Source organism: Dendrobates tinctorius, unplaced genomic scaffold, assembly GCF_039654945.1.
Source record: "Dendrobates tinctorius isolate UK_male_01 unplaced genomic scaffold, ASM3965494v1 ptg000364l, whole genome shotgun sequence".
In the NCBI taxonomy this organism is placed as follows: Eukaryota; Metazoa; Chordata; class Amphibia; order Anura; family Dendrobatidae; genus Dendrobates; species Dendrobates tinctorius.
This window is the reverse complement of record NW_027362030.1, coordinates 615,573-635,142: the sequence shown is the minus strand read 5'-3', so window position 1 is coordinate 635,142 and position 19,570 is coordinate 615,573. Positions and strand designations below refer to the sequence as shown.

The window sequence follows — 19,570 nt, the reverse complement described above, 5'->3', positions numbered from 1 at the left end:
ATAATGATATATCAGCATACGGAGAGCAGATACGTAATAATGATATATCAGCATACGGAGAGCAGATACGTAATAATGATATATCAGCATACGGAGAGCAGATACGTAATAATGATATATCAGTATACGGAGAGCAGATACGTAATAATGATATATCAGCATACGGAGAGCAGATACGTAATAATGATATATCAGTATATGGAGGACAGATATGTAATAATGATATATCAGCATATGGAGAGCAGATATGTAATAATGATATATCTGTATATGGAGGGCAGATATGTAATAATGATATATCTGTATATGGAGGACAGATATGTAATAATGATATATCAGTATATGGAGGGCAGATATGTAATAATGATATATCTGTATATGGAGGGCAGATATGTAATAATGATATATCTGTATATGGAGGGCAGATATGTAATAATGATATATCAGTATATGGAGGGCAGATATGTAATAATGATATATCAGTATATGGAGGGCAGATATGTAATAATGATATATCAGTATATGGAGGGCAGATATGTAATAATGATATATCAGTATATGGAGGGCAGATATGTAATAATGATATATCAGCATATGGAGGGCAGATATGTAATAATGATATATCAGCATATGGAGGGCAGATATGTAATAATGATATATCAGTATATGGAGGGGAGATATGTAATAATGATATATCAGCACATGGAGAGCAGATATGTAATAATGATACATATGTGCTTGGAGGGCAGATACATATTTCCGCCATCCCCATTATCTGTCTGCTGACGTCCTTTCTTGTCCGCAGATGTGAAGCGATTGTCGGCAGATCCCAGCACTGTGCACAAGAAGATCATCATGTCTGACTCGTTTACAAAGTTATCTGTCAGCGACGCTCCTCAGCATTACCCGGAGTGTGCGCAGAGATTCTTCAGCTGCTCTCAGCTCCTCTGCTCACAGGGCTTCTCCCAAGGCGTCCATTACTGGGAGGTGAAGAAAGAAGGCGGGCACTTCAGCGGATTAGGCGTGGCCTATAGTACCATCACTCGCAATGGGCCGGAGAGTCGTCTGGGCCGCAACAAGGTGTCCTGGTGCATCGAGTGGTGTAACGGGAAGCTGCAGGCCTGGCACGATGACAAGCAGACCGACCTCACCACCCCGAACACCGGCAAGTATGGCGTGCTGCTGAACTGCGACCAGGGCTTCGTCTCATTCTACTGCATCGGGAAGAAGTGCAGTGAAATCTACAAATTCCGGGCCCGCTTCACCGAGCCGCTGTACCCCGCCTTCTGGATGTTCTCCAGCAAGACTGTCCTGATGCTTAATGCATTCCACCTGGAGCCCTGAAGACCCCTTCACGAGCCACCTCCAGAGCTGCACTCACGTCACCTCTTCTAAACTGGTCACCTCCAGTGCTGCACTCACATCGCCTCTTCTACATTGGTCACCTCCAGAGCTGCACTCACGTCACCTCTTCTACACTGGTCACCTCCAGAGCTGCATTCACATCGCCTCTTCTACACTGGTCACCTCCAGAGCTGCACTCACGTCACCTCTTCTACACTGGTCACCTCCAGAGCTGCACTCACATCGCCTCTTCTACACTGGTCACCTCCAGTGCTGCACTCACGTCACCTCTTCTACACTGGTCACCTCCAGAGCTGCACTCACATCGCCTCTTCTACACTGGTCACCTCCACAGCTGCACTCACATCACCTCTTCTACACTGGTCACCTCCAGTGCTGCACTCACATCACCTCTTCTACACTGGTCACCTCCAGAGCTGCACTCATGTCACCTCTTCTACACTGGTCACCTCCAGAGCTGCATTCCCATCACCTCTTCTATACTAGTCACCTCCAGAGTTGCACTCGCATTGCCTCTTCTATATTGGTCACCTCCAGAGCTGCACTCACATCACCTCTTCTACACTGGTCACCTCCAGAGCAGCACTTACATCACCTTGTCTACACTGGTCACCTCTAGAGCTGCACTCACATCACCTCTTCTACACTAATCACGCCCAGAGCTGCACTCACATCACCTCTTCTACACTGGTCACCTCCAGAGCTGCACTTGCATCACCTCTTCTACACTAGTCACCTCCAGAGCAGCACTCCCATAACCTCTTCTACATTACTCAACTCCAGAGCCGCACTCCCATCACCTCTTCTACTCAGCTCCAGAGCTGCACTCACATCACCTCTTCTACACTGGTCACCTCCAGAGCTGCACTCACATCACCTCTTCTACACAGGTCATCATTTTCATGTGATACAGTGCAGACTACCTCTGTCTTTTCATGTGGCACAGTGGGGACTACTCCTGTCTTGCCATTGTCATGTGGCACAGTGGGGTCTACCTCTGTCTTGTCATGTGGCAGTGGGGGCTACCTCTATTTTGTCATGTGGCACAGTGGGGACTACCCTGTCTTCTCATTGTCATGTGGCACAGTGTTGACTTCCCTGTCTTTTCATTGTCACATTGAGGGACTACCTCGGTCTTGTCATTGTCTTGTGGCACAGTGGGGACTACCCTTGTCTTGCCATGTGGCACAGTGGGGACTATTCCTGTCTTCTCATTGTCATGTGGTACAGTGGGGAGCAACTCTGACTTGTCATGTGGCACAGTGGGGATTACCCCGTCTTGTCATGTGGCACAGTGGAGACTGCCCGTCTTGTCATGTGGCACAGTGGAGACTGCCCGTCTTTTCATGTGGCACAGTGGGGATTACCCCTGTCTTGTCATGTTGCACAGTGGAGACTGCCCGTCTTGTCATGTGGCACAGTGGAGACTGCCCGTCTTGTCATGTGGCACAGTGGGGATTACCCCTGTCTTGTCATGTGGCACAGTGGGGACTACCTCTGTCTTGTCATGTGGCACAGTGGGGACTACCCGTCTTATGTGACACGGGGACTACCCAATCTTCTCATTGTATTGTGACACAGAGAGGTCTATCTGTCTTGTCATTGTCATGTGGCACAGTGGGGTCTAACCCTGTTTTGTTATGTGACACAGCGGGTACTACCTGTCTTGCCATGTGGCACAGTGGGGTCTACCCGTCTTGCCATGTGGCACAGTGGGGTCTACCCCTGTCTTGCCATGTGGCACAGTGAGGACTATCCCTGTCTTTTCATGTGGCACAGTGTGGACTATCCCTGTCTTGTCATGAGGCACAGTGGGTACTATCCTTTTCTTCTAATTGTTATGTGGCACAGTGGGGACTTCCTCTGTCGTGTCATTGTCATGTGGCACAGTAGGGTATATCCCTGTTTTGTCATGTGTCACAGTGGGGACTACCTCTATCTTGTTATGTGGCACAATCGGCCTATCCCTGTCTTCTCATTGTCACAAGGCACAGTAGCGACTACCTCTGTCTTGTCATTGTGTTGTGGCACAGTGGGGACTACCCCTGTCTTGCCATGTGGCACAGTGGGGACTACTCCTATCTTATTGTCATGTGACCCAGTGGGGACTATCCCTGTCTTCTCATTGTCATGTGGCACAGTGATTACAATCCCTGTCTTCTCATTGTCATCTGACACAGTGGGGACTATCTGTCTTCTCATTGTCATATGGCACAGTTTGAACTACCCATCTTGTCATGCGGCAAAGTGGGGACTACCCCTGTCTTGTCATTGTCAGGTGACAGAGTGGAGACTGCCCGTCTTGTCATGTGGTACAGTGGGGACTACCTCTGTCTTGTCACGTGGCACAGTGGTGACTGCCCTGTCTTGTCAGTGTCATGTGGCACAATGGGGACTACCCCTCTTTTGTAATGTGGCACAGTGGGAACTACCCCTGCCTGGTCATGTGGCACAGAGTAGAACACCCTTGCCTTGTTATGTGGGACAGTGGGGACCATCCCTCTCGTCATGTGGCATAGTGGGGACCAGTCCTGTCTTGTTATGTGGCACAGTGGGGACTACCCCTGTCTTATCATTGTCATGTGGCACAGTGGGGACTACCTTTTTCTGGTCATATGGCACAGTGGGGACTACCCGTCTTGTCATTATCATGTGACACAGTGAGGACTACCCCGTCTTGTCATGTGGCACAGTGCGGACTACCCCTGTTTTATCATTGTCATGTGACACATTGGGGACCACCCTTATCTTGTCATGTGGCACAGTGGGGATTACCCCTGTCTTGTCATGTGGTACAGTGGGGACTATCCCTGTCTTGTCATTGTCATGTGGCACAGTGAGGACTATTCCTGTCTTATTGTCATATGGCACAGTGGGGACTATCCCTTTCTTGACATTCTCATGTGGCACAGTGAGGACTGCCTCTGTCTTGTCATGTGGTACAGTGTGGCACCCGTCTTGTCATAGTCATATGGCACAGTGGGGACTGCCTCTGTCTTGTCTATTGAGGACGGCCCATATTATAGTCATGTGACTGGCTGAGGACTGCTCATGCCATATTACTGTCCTATGACTAAGTATGGACCTCCTGACAATTATACTGTGAATTATTGGGGGACAGCTAATGTCATATCATTATCATGTGACTAATTAAGGACCCTCTGTGTCATATCGTTGTCATATGACACATTCAGGACAGTCCACATAGTCTGACTGGGGACCACCCATGTCATATCATTGCCATGTGACACATTCAGGACAGTCCAAATAGTATGACTAGTTGGGAACCTCCCATGTCATACTGTCATGTGACACATTCAGGACAGTCCAAATAGTATGACTAGTTGGGAGCCTCCCATGTCATATCATTGTCATGTGACACATTCAGGACAGTCCAAATAGTATGACTAGTTGGGAACCTCCCATGTCATACTGTCATGTGACACATTCAGGACAGTCCAAATAGTATGACTAGTTGGGAACCTCCCATGTCATACTGTCATGTGACACATTCAGGACAGTCCATATAGTATGACTAGTTGGGAACCTCACATGTCATACTGTCATGTGACACATTCAGGACAGTCCAAATAGTATGACTAGTTGGGAACCTCCCATGTCATATCATTGTCATGTGACACATTCAGGACAGTCCAAATAGTATGACTAGTTGGGAACCTCCCATGTCATATCATTGTCATGTGACACATTCAGGACAGTCCATATAGTATGACTAGTTGGGAACCTCCCATGTCATACTGTCATGTGACACATTCAGGACAGTCCAAATAGTATGACTAGTTGGGAACCTCCCATGTCATATCATTGTCATGTGACACATTCAGGACAGTCCAAATAGTATGACTAGTTGGGAACCTCCCATGTCATACTGTCATGTGACACATTCAGGACAGTCCATATAGTATGACTAGTTGGGGACCACCCATATCAAATCATACATTCAGGACAGTCCATATAGTATGACTACTTGGGAACCTCCCATGTCATATTGTCATGTGACACATTCAGGACAGTCCATAAGGTATGACTAGTTGGGAACCTCCCATGTCATATTGTCATGTGACACATTCAGGACAGTCCATATAGTATGACTAGTTGGGAACCTCCCATGTCATATTGTCATGTGACACATTTAGGACAGTCCATATAGTATGACTAGTTGGGAACCTCCCATGTCATATTGTCATGTGACACATTCAGGACAGTCCATATAGTATGACTAGTTGGGGACCACCCATGTCATATCATTGTCATGTGACACATTCAGGACAGTCCATATAGTATGACTAGTTGGGGACCACCCATATCAAATCATACATTCAGGACAGTCCATATAGTATGACTAGTTGGGAACCTCCCATGTCATATTGTCATGTGACACATTCAGGACAGTCCATATAGTATGACTAGTTGGGAACCTCCCATGTCATATTGTCATGTGACACATTCAGGACAGTCCATATAGTATGACTAGTTGGGAACGTCCCATGTCATATTGTCATGTGACACATTCAGGACAGTCCATATAGTATGACTAGTTGGGAACCTCCCATGTCATATCATTGTCATGTGACACATTCAGGACAGTCCATATAGTATGACTAGTTGGGAACCTCCCATGTCATATTGTCATGTGACACATTCAGGACAGTCCATATAGTATGACTAGTTGGGAACCTCCCATGTCATATTGTCATGTGACACATTCAGGACAGTCCATATAGTATGACTAGTTGGGAACCTCCCATGTCATATTGTCATGTGACACATTCAGGACAGTCCATATAGTATGACTAGTTGGGAACGTCCCATGTCATATTGTCATGTGACACATTCAGGACAGTCCATATAGTATGACTAGTTGGGGACCACCCATATCAAATCATACATTCAGGACAGTCCATATAGTATGACTAGTTGGGAACCTCCCATGTCATATTGTCATGTGACACATTCAGGACAGTCCATATAGTATGACTAGTTGGGAACCTCCCATGTCATATTGTCATGTGACACATTTAGGACAGTCCATATAGTATGACTAGTTGGGAACCTCCCATGTCATATTGTCATGTGACACATTCAGGACAGTCCATATAGTATGACTAGTTGGGGACCACCCATGTCATATCATTGTCATGTGACACATTCAGGACAGTCCATATAGTATGACTAGTTGGGGACCACCCATATCAAATCATACATTCAGGACAGTCCATATAGTATGACTAGTTGGGAACCTCCCATGTCATATTGTCATGTGACACATTCAGGACAGTCCATATAGTATGACTAGTTGGGAACCTCCCATGTCATATTGTCATGTGACACATTCAGGACAGTCCATATAGTATGACTAGTTGGGAACGTCCCATGTCATATTGTCATGTGACACATTCAGGACAGTCCATATAGTATGACTAGTTGGGAACCTCCCATGTCATATCATTGTCATGTGACACATTCAGGACAGTCCATATAGTATGACTAGTTGGGAACCTCCCATGTCATATTGTCATGTGACACATTCAGGACAGTCCATATAGTATGACTAGTTGGGAACCTCCCATGTCATATTGTCATGTGACACATTCAGGACAGTCCATATAGTATGACTAGTTGGGAACCTCCCATGTCATATTGTCATGTGACACATTCAGGACAGTCCATATAGTATGACTAGTTGGGAACGTCCCATGTCATATTGTCATGTGACACATTCAGGACAGTCCATATAGTATGACTAGTTGGGAACCTCCCATGTCATATTGTCATGTGACACATTCAGGACAGTCCATATAGTATGACTAGTTGGGAACCTCCCATGTCATATTGTCATGTGACACATTCAGGACAGTCCATATAGTATGACTAGTTGGGAACGTCCCATGTCATATTGTCATGTGACACATTCAGGACAGTCCATATAGTATGACTAGTTGGGAACCTCCCATGTCATATTGTCATGTGACACATTCAGGACAGTCCATATTGTATGACTAGTTGGGAACCTCACATGTCATATGGGCAGCACAGAGGCTCAGTGGTTAGCCCTGTACAGTGGCTCAGTGGTTATCACTGTAGCTTTGCAATGCTGAGACCCGGGGTTGAAATCCCACCAAGCATGTCCCCTGCCAGGAGTCTGTATCTTTTCCCTATGTTTCGTATGGATTCTCTGGTTTCCTTCCGTTCTCCAAAGACAGAGAGGACGCAGATTCTAGGTCATGTGACACATGGGGGCGCCCATGTTGTTTTGTGGTCATGTGACGTGATCAGAGCCCGCTGCACTGCTGGGGGCTGCAGGCAGTCTCCAGGGGTACTCCCCATCCATAATCCTCATCACACATACTCATCAGCCACAATAACCATCACACCTCCTCCCCCATAGCCATCAGCACACGTCCCCCCGTCACACAGGTGCAGCTTCCTGGGACAGGTGTATGATGGGATGGCACTGCTCGGGGTGGATTATCAGCCTGGTATTTGCGCTATTATCCAGAAGCAGGGGGGCGGCCATCTTTAGAGGGATGGGGAGGACACCGCTCAGCCGATCGATCGCTGGAGCCCGAAGATCAGGAGCAGGTGACAGAGTGGAGGCTGCCCCTCCCCCATACACTGAGGAGCCTGTGCAGGTGGTCACGTGTCAGCGATCACAGGGTTAATATTGTGAAATCTGTAATATATTGTAACTGTGTAGTCGAGAATATAACAAATAAACTGGATCCCGTGCAGTGTGATGGTGTAAAACAGTGCACCCGCCACCCTGCTGCTAAGGGGAGGATTAGGATCATATACAAAATATGGCCGCTTATATTCAAATTAGACGCTTTGCCGAATGTGTGTGACGAGGGGCTTCTCTCATTCACGCCGAATGTGTACCAACGAGGGGCTTCTCTCATTCGTGCCGAATGTGTGCCAACGAGGGGCTTCTCTCATTCATGCCGAATGTGTACCAACGAGGGGCTTCTCTCATTCATGCCGAATGTGTACCAACGAGGGGCTTCTCTCATTCACGCCGAATGTGTACCAACGAGGGGCTTCTCTCATTCGTGCCGAATGTGTGCCAACGAGGGGCTTCTCTCATTCATGCCGAATGTGTACCAACGAGGGGCTTCTCACATTCATGCCGAATGTGTACCAACGAGGGGCTTCTCTCATTCACGCCGAATGTGTACCAACGAGGGGCTTCTCTCATTCGTGCCGAATGTGTGCCAACGAGGGGCTTCTCTCATTCACGCCGAATGTGTACCGACGAGGGGCTTCTCTCCTTCGTGCCGAATGTGTACCGACGAGGGGCTTCTCTCCTTCGTGCCGAATGTGTACCGACGAGGGGCTTCTCTCCTTCGTGCCGAATGTGTACCGACGAGGGGCTTCTCTCCTTCGTGCCGAATGTGTACCGACGAGGGGCTTCTCTCCTTCGTGCCGAATGTGTACCGACGAGGGGCTTCTCTCATTCGTGCCGAATGTGTACCAACGAGGGGCTTCTCTCATTCACGCTGAATGTGTACCAACCAGGGGCTTCTCTCATTCACGCCGAATGTGTACCAACGAGGGGCTTCTCTCATTCATGCCGAATGTGTACCAACCAGGGGCTTCTCTCATTTACGCCGAATGTGTACCAACCAGGGGCTTCTCTCATTTACGCCGAATGTGTACCAACGAGGGGCTTCTCTCATTCATGCTGAATGTGTACCAACGAGGGGCTTCTCTCATTCACGCCGAATGTGTACCAACGAGGGGCTTCTCTCATTCATGCCGAATGTGTACCAACGAGGGGCTTCTATCATTCACGCCAAATGTGTGCGACGAGGGGCTTCTCTCATTCATGTCAAATGTGTGCGACGAGGGGCTTCTCTCATTCATGCCGAATGTGTACCAACCAGGGGCTTCTCTCATTCATGCCGAATGTGTACCAACGAGGGGCTTCTCTCATTCATGCCGAATGTGTACCAACCAGGGGCTTCTCTCATTTACGCCGAATGTGTACCAACGAGGGGCTTCTCTCATTCATGCCGAATGTGTACCAACGAGGGGCTTCTCTCATTCATGCCGAATGTGTACCAACGAGGGGCTTCTCTCATTCACGCCGAATGTGTACCAACGAGGGGCTTCTCTCATTCACGCCGAATGTGTACCAACGAGGGGCTTCTCTCATTCACGCCGAATGTGTACCAACCAGGGGCTTCTCTCATGCCGAATGTGTACAAACGAGGGGCTTCTCTCATTCACGCCGAATGTGTACCAACCAGGGGCTTCTCTCATTCATGCCGAATGTGTACCAACCAGGGGCTTCTCTCATTCACGCCGAATGTGTACCAACCAGGGGCTTCTCTCATTCACGCCGAATGTGTACCAACGAGGGGCTTCTCTCATTCACGCCGAATGTGTACCAACGAGGGGCTTCTCTCATTCACGCCGAATGTGTACCAACCAGGGGCTTGTCTCACTCATGCCGAATGTGTACCAACGAGGGGCTTCTCATTCACGCCGAATGTGTACCAACGAGGGGCTTCTCTCATTCGTGCCGAATGTGTACCAACGAGGGGCTTCTCTCATTCACGCCGAATGTGTGCTAATGAGGGGCTTCTCTCACTCATGCCGAATGTGTACCAACGAGGGGCTTCTCTCATTCATGCCGAGTGTGTGCCAACGAGGGGCTTCTCTCTCATGCCGAATGTGTACCAACGAGGGGGTTCTCTCATGCCGAATGTGTACCAACAAGGGGCTTCTCTCATTCATGCCGAATGTGTACCAACGAGGAGCTTCTCTCACTCATGCCGAATGTGTACCAACGAGGGGCTTCTCTCACTCATGCCGAATGTGTACCAACGAGGGGCTTCTCTCATTCACGCCGAATGTGTACCAACGAGGGGCTTCTCTCATTCGTGCCGAATGTGTACCAACGAGGGGCTTCTCTCATTCGTGCCTGGCAGCAGGTTCCATAACCGTCAGTGTGACATGAGTAATACACTGAGCTTATCAGGGATGAGTACTGTACCGGGGAGGATCAGTCTCCACCTTCCTGATAGGAACCAGAAATCAATAAGCCGCAGCTTATGTAACCATTAGCAATGATTATGAGATGAGGCAATGTGTGGAAAAACACCTTGTTTCTCTCTCTATAAATACTGAACACCTCAACCAATAAAATCAGAATTGATTTGAGACACGGACTCCATTGTCTTTGTCCTTTGATTTCTCCGGCCGTAAATCTCCAGATACAATTTGGCAGTAGATAATTAAGATGACTGTCACGTACCTGCTTCTCAGCACGTGACTTTGGGTTGCGCCTGCAAGGGTTAATCTACCTCCTCTCACTCCGTCCAGCATTCACCCTCTGTCCTATGCTACAGTGGGAGCATAAATCACACCTCGACACAGACCACGCACCCCGCTCATACACGCCGCCACCACTCACCGAACACACGGGCGATGAGTCCCAGAAGCACTACTACTATGTGCCAACCACCAGGATCACACTCTAAGGCTATGGATTCTTTAGAGCAACAAGGTTCAGACTTATTAAAGTTTTAAGCTTTAATAGAAAAGGTGCAGGATATAAAAATATGGGAATAAAAAGTGACCTACCAAAACAGTGATAAAAGGGAGAAAACTTAGAAATATCTAAAAGTTGCGGTCTGGTATCCTGCTCCCTGAGGGGGGATTAATATGGAATGGATCACACCAGCTTGCTGTCCCTCAGTCTGTGAACAGCTTTCTATGTGTAAAGGCCTAATTTATAGATTTAACCTGGAGATCAGATTTCTGGACCAGCCTTCATGTTAATATTCCAATTCCTGGTTTGTGACTGGACAATGGCGACTTTACCAATGAAAACATTATTTTCCTCTGAACACTCTGTGTAACCTTTCTTTCTCATAGTCAATATACAGTGTTAGGCTGCAATTTGGCATCCCACAGTGCTACTGCCCCAACTACACCATCCCAAAATGCACCTGCCCCCGACATCACTGTACTATCTAGCAGTGCACCCACCATCACTGCACCATCCCACAGCTCAGCCACACCTGCACGATACTGGACTGCACCCACCATCACTGCATCTTTCAGCAGAGCACCCACCCTCGCTATCACTGCACCATCCAGTAGGGCACCAACATCGCCATCACTGCATCCACCTTTTATTATTTATTTTTATAGCACCAATGATTCCGAGTGCTGAGCATGTGAGAAGGTCACTGTAGACATCACCTAGACCCTGCCGTGCCTCAGCGCAGATATCACCTAGCCAACACCATGCCTAACTGTAGGCGTTACCGAGCCCCAGCTGTGCCTCAGTGCAGGCGTCACCTAGCCAATGCCGTGTCTCACTGTAGGCGTCACCTAGCCCTTGCCGTGCCACCCTGTAGCCAAGGTGTTCTTTCAGTTGCTGCTTCAGTCTTCCGCCTGCAGACAGTACTGCTCCATAGGCCTGAAAAGTTCCAATTTTGTTTCAACAAAACAGAATCCCAGAACTTCTGTGCATTATTATGAATTTAAGCATGCGGCTGGCAACATTCGAAGATATGGGTCCTGAGAGGTGATGTCTTCAGAGGTCCAGCGTTTAATACACGCCTTACTGTGTGTCTGCTGACACTACATCTTGCTGGAGTCACTCATTTGATCATCTGCCTCAATGGGAATCTGACAATGTCCTCTTCCTGCCATGTCCAGGTAGACCAAAAAACCAAAGAAAAAACCGACCTACAGTCCATATAGTATATAATGTAAAATCTTATTATTAACATCACAGGTTTATGTAGAATAAATGTCAGATATCTGTATGCTGTTCTTGGGGAGGGCGCCCGTCCAGGAGACCAGGAGCATACTACTCTGTGATGTTAATAAAAAGATCTTACATTATATACTATATGGACTGTGAGTCATTTTTCCTTTGGTTTTTTGGTGGATTGATTTCCGATTGGCCAATTGCTCATAACTGTCCAGTTTTTGGGTTAGCACATACACTAATTGTGGTTGTGAGGCGTGATATTGGATTTACTCCACGGATATGTTTTAAGCCTCACCGTGCTCCAGTATACGGTTCCCGTATTTGTTGTTCAGGTCCAGGTAGAGTAGCTGATGTTCCTACAACTCGGAACCTGAGATCTCTAGAAACATTCAATAGTCAGAAGTCCTGGCAGATTCAAGAGCGGCCATCACAGTTACCAGACTCGGATAATCTTTGGTGAGGTGGAAAGGTGGTTGCAGCACGTAGACCCAACTATATTAGTGACGGGGAGGCCAATGCACGAGGACTGGGTTGAGATTTCTTACGACAGTTGCCACAATCCGGTGTCTGACTACACATCATGTCAGGGATTTGTCTATCCCACTTCTGACAACTTTTGCCCCCCAGTTGTCAGGAATCTATAGAATATATAGATATTACATATGTGGTCGGATGATATATAAATCCCCACAACTTTTGTTTCCACTTTCAGTTCCGGTTTGGAACTTGCCTCTCTCTGGCACCCCCTTACCCTCAGGTCAGTCAGGGAACTGCACCTAGGTTAAGTAGTCGCCGGAAAGGCTGCCTGGTCGCGTCCTGGTTATTGGGCACGCTGCAGTGAGGACGGCATGTATATCACCAGTCTCAGGCAGGAAATACACACACAAACCTCCGATCCGTCAATGCCAGGGTTTTCAAATACCACCAGGGACGCTTCGCTGCAACCAGTTCCTCGTTTGGTACTAGCTTATATCGGGTCCGAAACCAACCTAATAAGTAGCGTAATTTAGCGTGGAGGACGTGTTGGTTCGATCATAGAGTCAAAAGAAAGAACTAGTAATTTTATAAGTTTACTCCAGAAAAGATAGGCAGAGTTTACAGAAAAATACAAAAGATATTACAAAAGGAGACAAAATACAGTATGTGCAAGTTATACATAAAATCATAGAATCGTAGAGTTGGAAGGGACCTCCTGGGCCATCCTAAAAAAAGGATTAAGATAAGAACTTACTGTAACTCACTCACTGGTATGACGTGTCGCTGAGGGGAGTTCCCAAAGGCAAAGATCCATCCACAGCAAGGATGTTTGGCTGCCTTCCCCAAGACTCAACACCCTACAAAAATGGCTGATCCTGTTTTATAGGGGCTCCTCCCTTTCTGACCTCCCTAGGTGGGCTGTGATAGTTGACGTCTGCCCCTTCTGGAAAAGTTAGGCTCCTCCCTTTCTGACCTCATTAGGTGGGCTGTGATAGATGACGTCTGCCCCTTCTGGAAAAGTTATTAAAACTTTCTACTTGCTATAACTGTGGCCAGCTGGCTCATAGAGTGACGGCAAGGGGATTATATTTTCTCTTACGACATTATCCTTCAATTAAGACCAAACAGGACGTCTCTATGTGGTACTGGAGGGCAGAAACCATTTCCCCGGCTTCTGATGTGCGCGCAGGCTGCAACACGTTGCTGTGTATAGCTTTAATTATGCAGATTCTGAAAATATATTTGCCCTGTCCTTATGATTATTGCGTGTTACTAAACTCGAGTTTGAATGGACAAAGGAGAGTTTACATCCAAGGCAGGAAGAACTGCAGTCAGGGTCATAAAATGACCATGTGTTGAAAGGGGGGAGGGAGAGTGTCTCACAGAGCAGGGAGGGGGGAAGCTGCTGCAAGGGGGGTCCTTGGTGAAGCATGTCATTCACAACCCAAGGAGATGCAGCAGGCAGTCCCGGAAGGGTGCTTTGGTTATTTAGGCAATAACTTATATTTTCCTGACATCAGGTCATAACAGCCATACGGGATCTACTAAAGATGCTGGTCATGAAGAGGTGAATAATCCTGAGGCTGCAGGAGTCAGATAAAGCGGCATTTTATGAATTTGCAGACCACTTGTTACATTGGTTGCGTTCATCTTTTACATCGCAGTAAACCAAGGAAACGAGATCAAACAGCAGGAAGTCAATTTAAAGGCGTTTGTCCACTGCTTGTATGAAGAAGGGGTTGTACATCGTGTAGCCGCAGAGCTGATCAGAGCGCCCATCCTAAGCCGTCCACATCAGGACTGGCGCGTGGAAAGCCGGGAGCGTGACTTACCCACGGAAGACATGGCACCAAGATAAGCAGCAGCCGGAACTGAGGTTACCAATATTAGCTTTAGATGTCTTATGTTTGATATCTCAGGAACAATGTCAGCAAGCCCCAGGATGACCTGTATGAGGGGATCACAGGAAACACCTGGAGCAGTGGAGCCAACGGCCTTTGCGTGATAATTTCAGCACGGTGGCTCAGTGGGCAGCACTGTACTATACACAGGGCAGCACGGTGTCTCAGGGGTTAGGGCTGTACAGGATAGCGCAGTACTAATATACAGATAGAGAAGCATGGTGGCTCAGTGGTCAACTCTGTGCTATATACAAAGCAGCACGGTGGCTCAGTGGGCAGCACTGTACTATACACAAGGCAGCACGGTGTCTCAGGGGTTAGGGCTGTACAGGATAGCACAGTACTAATATACAGATAGAGAAGCATGGTGGCTCAGTGGTCAACTCTGTGCTATATACAAAGCAGCACGGTGGCTCAGTGGGCAGCACTGCACTATACACAGGGCAGCACGGTGTCTCAGGGGTTAGGGCTGTACAGGATAGCGCAGTACTAATATACAGATAGAGAAGCATGATGGCTCAGTGGTCAACTCTGTGCTATATACAAAGCAGCACGGTGGCTCAGTGGGCAGCACTGTACTATACACAAGGCAGCACGGTGTCTCAGGGGTTAGGGCTGTACAGGATAGCGCAGTACTAATATACAGATAGAGAAGCATGGTGGCTCAGTGGTCAACTCTGTGCTATATACAAAGCAGCACGGTGGCTCAGTGGGCAGCACTGTACTATAAACAAGGTAGCACGGTGTCTCAGGGGTTAGGGCTGTACAGGATAGCACAGTACTAATCTACAGAAAGAGAAGCATGATGGCTCAGTGGTCAACTGTGCTATATACAAAGCAGCACGGTGGCTCAGTGGGCAGCACTGTACTATACACAAGGCAGCGCGGTGTCTCAGGGGTTAGGGCTGTACAGGATAGCGCAGTACTAATATACAGATAGAGAAGCATGGTGGCTCAGTGGTCAACTCTGTGCTATATACAAAGCAGCACGGTGGCTCAGTGGGCAGCACTGCACTATACACAGGGCAGCACGGTGTCTCAGGGGTTAGGGCTGTACAGGATAGCGCAGTACTAATATACAGATAGAGAAGCATGATGGCTCAGTGGTCAACTCTGTGCTATATACAAAGCAGCACGGTGGCTCAGTGGGCAGCACTGTACTATACACAAAGCAGCACGGTGTCTCAGGGGTTAGGGCTGTACAGGATAGCGCAGTACTAATATACAGATAGAGAAGCATGGTGGCTCAGTGGTCAACTCTGTGCTATATACAAAGCAGCACGGTGGCTCAGTGGGCAGCACTGTACTATACACAAGGTAGCACGGTGTCTCAGGGGTTAGGGCTGTACATGATAGCGCAGTACTAATATACAGATAGAGAAGCATGGTGGCTCAGTGGTCAACTGTGCTATATACAAAGCAGCACGGTGGCTCAGTGGGCAGCACTGTACTATACACAAGGTAGCACGGTGTCTCAGGGGTTAGGGCTGTACAGGATAGCACAGTACTAATCTACAGAAAGAGAAGCATGATGGCTCAGTGGTCAACTGTGCTATATACAAAGCAGCACGGCGGCTCAGTGGGCAGCACTGTACTATACACAAGGCAGCACGGTGTCTCAGGGGTTAGGGCTGTACAGGATAGCGCAGTACTAATATACAGATAGAGAAGCATGGTGGCTCAGTGGTTAACTCTGTGCTATATACAAAGCAGCACGGTGGCTCAGTGGGCAGCACTGTACTATACACAAGGCAGCACGGTGTCTCAGGGGTTAGGGCTGTACAGGATAGCGCAGTACTAATCTACAGAAAGAGAAGCATGGTGGCTCAGTGGTTAACTCTGTGCTATATACAAAGCAGCACGGTGGCTCAGTGGGCAGCACTGCACTATACACAGGGCAGCACGGTGTCTCAGGGGTTAGGGCTGTACAGGATAGCGCAGTACTAATATACAGATAGAGAAGCATGGTGGCTCAGTGGTCAACTCTGTGCTATATACAAAGCAGCACGGTGGCTCAGTGGGCAGCACTGTACTATACACAGGGCAGCACGGTGTCTCGGGTTAGGGCTGTACAGGATAGCGCAGTACTAATATACAGATAGAGAAGCATGGTGGCTCAGTGGTCAACTCTGTGCTATATACAAAGCAGCACGGTGGCTCAGTGGGCAGCACTGTACTATACACAAGGCAGCACGGTGTCACAGGGGTTAGAGCTGTACAGGATAGCGCAGTACTAATCTACAGAAAGAGAAGCATGGTGGCTCAGTGGTTAACTCTGTGCTATATACAAAGCAGCACGGTGGCTCAGTGGGCAGCACTGCACTATACACAAGGCTGCACGGTGTCTCAGGGGTTAGGGCTGTACAGGATAGCACAGTACTAATATACAGAGAAGCATGGTGGCTCAGTGGGCAGCACTGTACTATACACAAGGCAGCACGGTGTCTCAGGGGTTAGGGCTGTACAGGATAGCACAGTACTAATATACAGATAGAGAAGCATGGTGGCTCAGTGGTCAACTCTGTGCTATATACAAAGCAGCACGGTGGCTCAGTGGGCAGCACTGTACTTTTACACAAGGCAGCACGGTGTCTCAGGGGTTAGGGCTGTACAGGATAGCGCAGTACTAATATACAGATAGAGAAGCATGGTGGCTCAGTGGTTAACTCTGTGCTATATACAAAGCAGCACGGTGGCTCAGTGGGCAGCACTGTACTATACACAAGGCAGCACGGTGGCTCAGGGGTTAGGGCTGTACAGGATAGCGCAGTACTAATCTACAGAAAGAGAAGCATGGTGGCTCAGTGGTTAACTCTGCTATATACAAAGCAGCACGGTGGCTCAGTGGGCAGCACTGTACTATACACAAGGCAGCACGGTGTCTCAGGGGTTAGGGCTGTACAGGATAGCGCAGTACTAATCTACAGAAAGAGAAGCATGGTGGCTCAGTGGTTAACTCTGTGCTATATACAAAGCAGCACGGTGGCTCAGTGGGCAGCACTGCACTATACACAAGGCTGCACGGTGTCACAGGGGTTAGGGCTGTACAGGATAGCACAGTACTAATATACAGATAGAGAAGCATGGTGGCTCAGTGGGCAGCACTGTACTATACACAAGGCAGCACGGTGTCTCAGGGGTTAGGGCTGTACAGGATAGCACAGTACTAATATACAGATAGAGAAGCATGGTGGCTCAGTGGTCAACTCTGTGCTATATACAAAGCAGCACGGTGGCTCAGTGGGCAGCACTGTACTATACACAAGGCTGCACGGTGTCTCAGGGGTTAGGGCTGTACAGGATAGCACAGTACTAATATACAGATAGAGAAGCATGGTGGCTCAGTGGGCAGCACTGTACTATACACAAGGCAGCACGGTGTCTCAGGGGCAGGGCTGTACAGGATAGCGCAGTACTAATATACAGGTAGAGAAGCATGGTGGCTCAGTGGTAAACTCTGCTATATACAAAGCAGCACGGTGGCTCAGTGGGCAGCACTGCACTATACACAAGGCAGCACTGTGTCTCAGGGGTTAGGGCTGTACAGGATAGCGCAGTACTAATATACAGATAGAGAAGCATGGTGGCTCAGTGGGCAGCACTGTACTATACACAAGGCAGCACGGTGTCTCAGGGGTTAGGGCTGTACAGGATAGCGCAGTACTAATATACAGATAGAGAAGCATGGTGGCTCAGTGGTTAACTCTGTGCTATATACAAAGCAGCACGGTGTCTCAGTGGGCAGCACTGTACTATACACAAGGCAGCACGGTGTCTCAGGGGTTAGGGCTGTACAGGATAGCGCAGTACTAATATACAGATAGAGAAGCATGGTGGCTCAGTGGTTAACTCTGTGCTATATACAAAGCAGCACGGTGTCTCAGTGGGCAGCACTGTACTATACACAAGGCAGCACGGTGTCTCAGGGGTTAGGGCTGTACAGGATAGCGCAGTACTAATATACAGATAGAGAAGCATGGTGGCTCAGTGGTTAACTCTGTGCTATATACAAAGCAGCACGGTGGCTCAGTGGGCAGCACTGTACTATACACAAGGCAGCACGGTGTCTCAGGGGTTAGGGCTGTACAGGATAGCACAGTACTAATATACAGATAGAGAAGCATGGTGGCTCAGTGGGCAGCACTGTACTATATACAAAGCAGCACGGTGTCTCAGGGGTTAGGGCTGTACAGGATAGCGCAGTACTAATCTACAGAAAGAGAAGCATGATGGCTCAGTGGTCAACTGTGCTATATACAAAGCAGCACGGTGTCTCTGGGCAGCACTGTACTATACACAAGGCAGCACGGTGTCTCAGGGGTTAGGGCTGTACAGGATAGCACAGTACTAATATATAGATAGAGAAGCATGGTGGCTCAGTGGGCAGCACTATACTATATACAAAGCAGCACGGTGTCTCAGTGGGCAGCACTGTACTATACACAAGGCAGCACGGTGTCTCAGTGGGCAGCACTGTACTATACACAAGGCAGCACGGTGACTCAGGGGTTAGGGCTGTACAGGATAGCACAGTACTAATATACAGATAGAGAAGCATGGTGGCTCAGTGGGCAGCACTGTACTATATACAAAGCAGCACGGTGTCTCAGTGGGCAGCACTGTACTATACACAAGGTAGCACGGTGTCTCAGGGGTTAGGGCTGTACAGGATAGCACAGTACTAATCTACAGAAAGAGAAGCATGATGGCTCAGTGGTCAACTGTGCTATATACAAAGCAGCACGGTGGCTCAGTGGGCAGCACTGTACTATACACAAGGCAGCACGGTGTCTCAGGGGTTAGGGCTGTACAGGATAGCACAGTACTAATATATAGATAGAGAAGCATGGTGGCTCAGTGGGCAGCACTGTACTATATACAAAGCAGCACGGTGTCTCAGTGGGCAGCACTGTACTATACACAAGGCAGCACGGTGACTCAGGGGTTAGGGCTGTACAGGATAGCACAGTACTAATATACAGATAGAGAAGCATGGTGGCTCAGTGGGCAGCACTGTACTATATACAAAGCAGCACGGTGTCTCAGTGGGCAGCACTGTACTATACACAAGGTA

General features: G+C 48.3%; 1 protein-coding gene across 2 annotated transcripts in view; it reads left to right on the top strand.

Moving 5' to 3' along the window:
• The window catches only part of LOC141075581 (E3 ubiquitin/ISG15 ligase TRIM25-like), a 77,972-nt gene extending 67,413 nt beyond the window's left edge, over positions 1 to 10,559 (top strand). For both annotated transcript variants that reach the window (XM_073562693.1, XM_073562692.1), the window contains one exon: positions 806 to 10,559. In XM_073562693.1, coding sequence (XP_073418794.1) covers positions 806 to 1,344 — 539 coding nt within the window. In that variant the 3' untranslated portion in view covers positions 1,345 to 10,559. The remainder of the gene's footprint in view (positions 1 to 805) is intronic.
• The last annotated feature ends 9,011 nt before the right edge of the window (positions 10,560 to 19,570 follow it).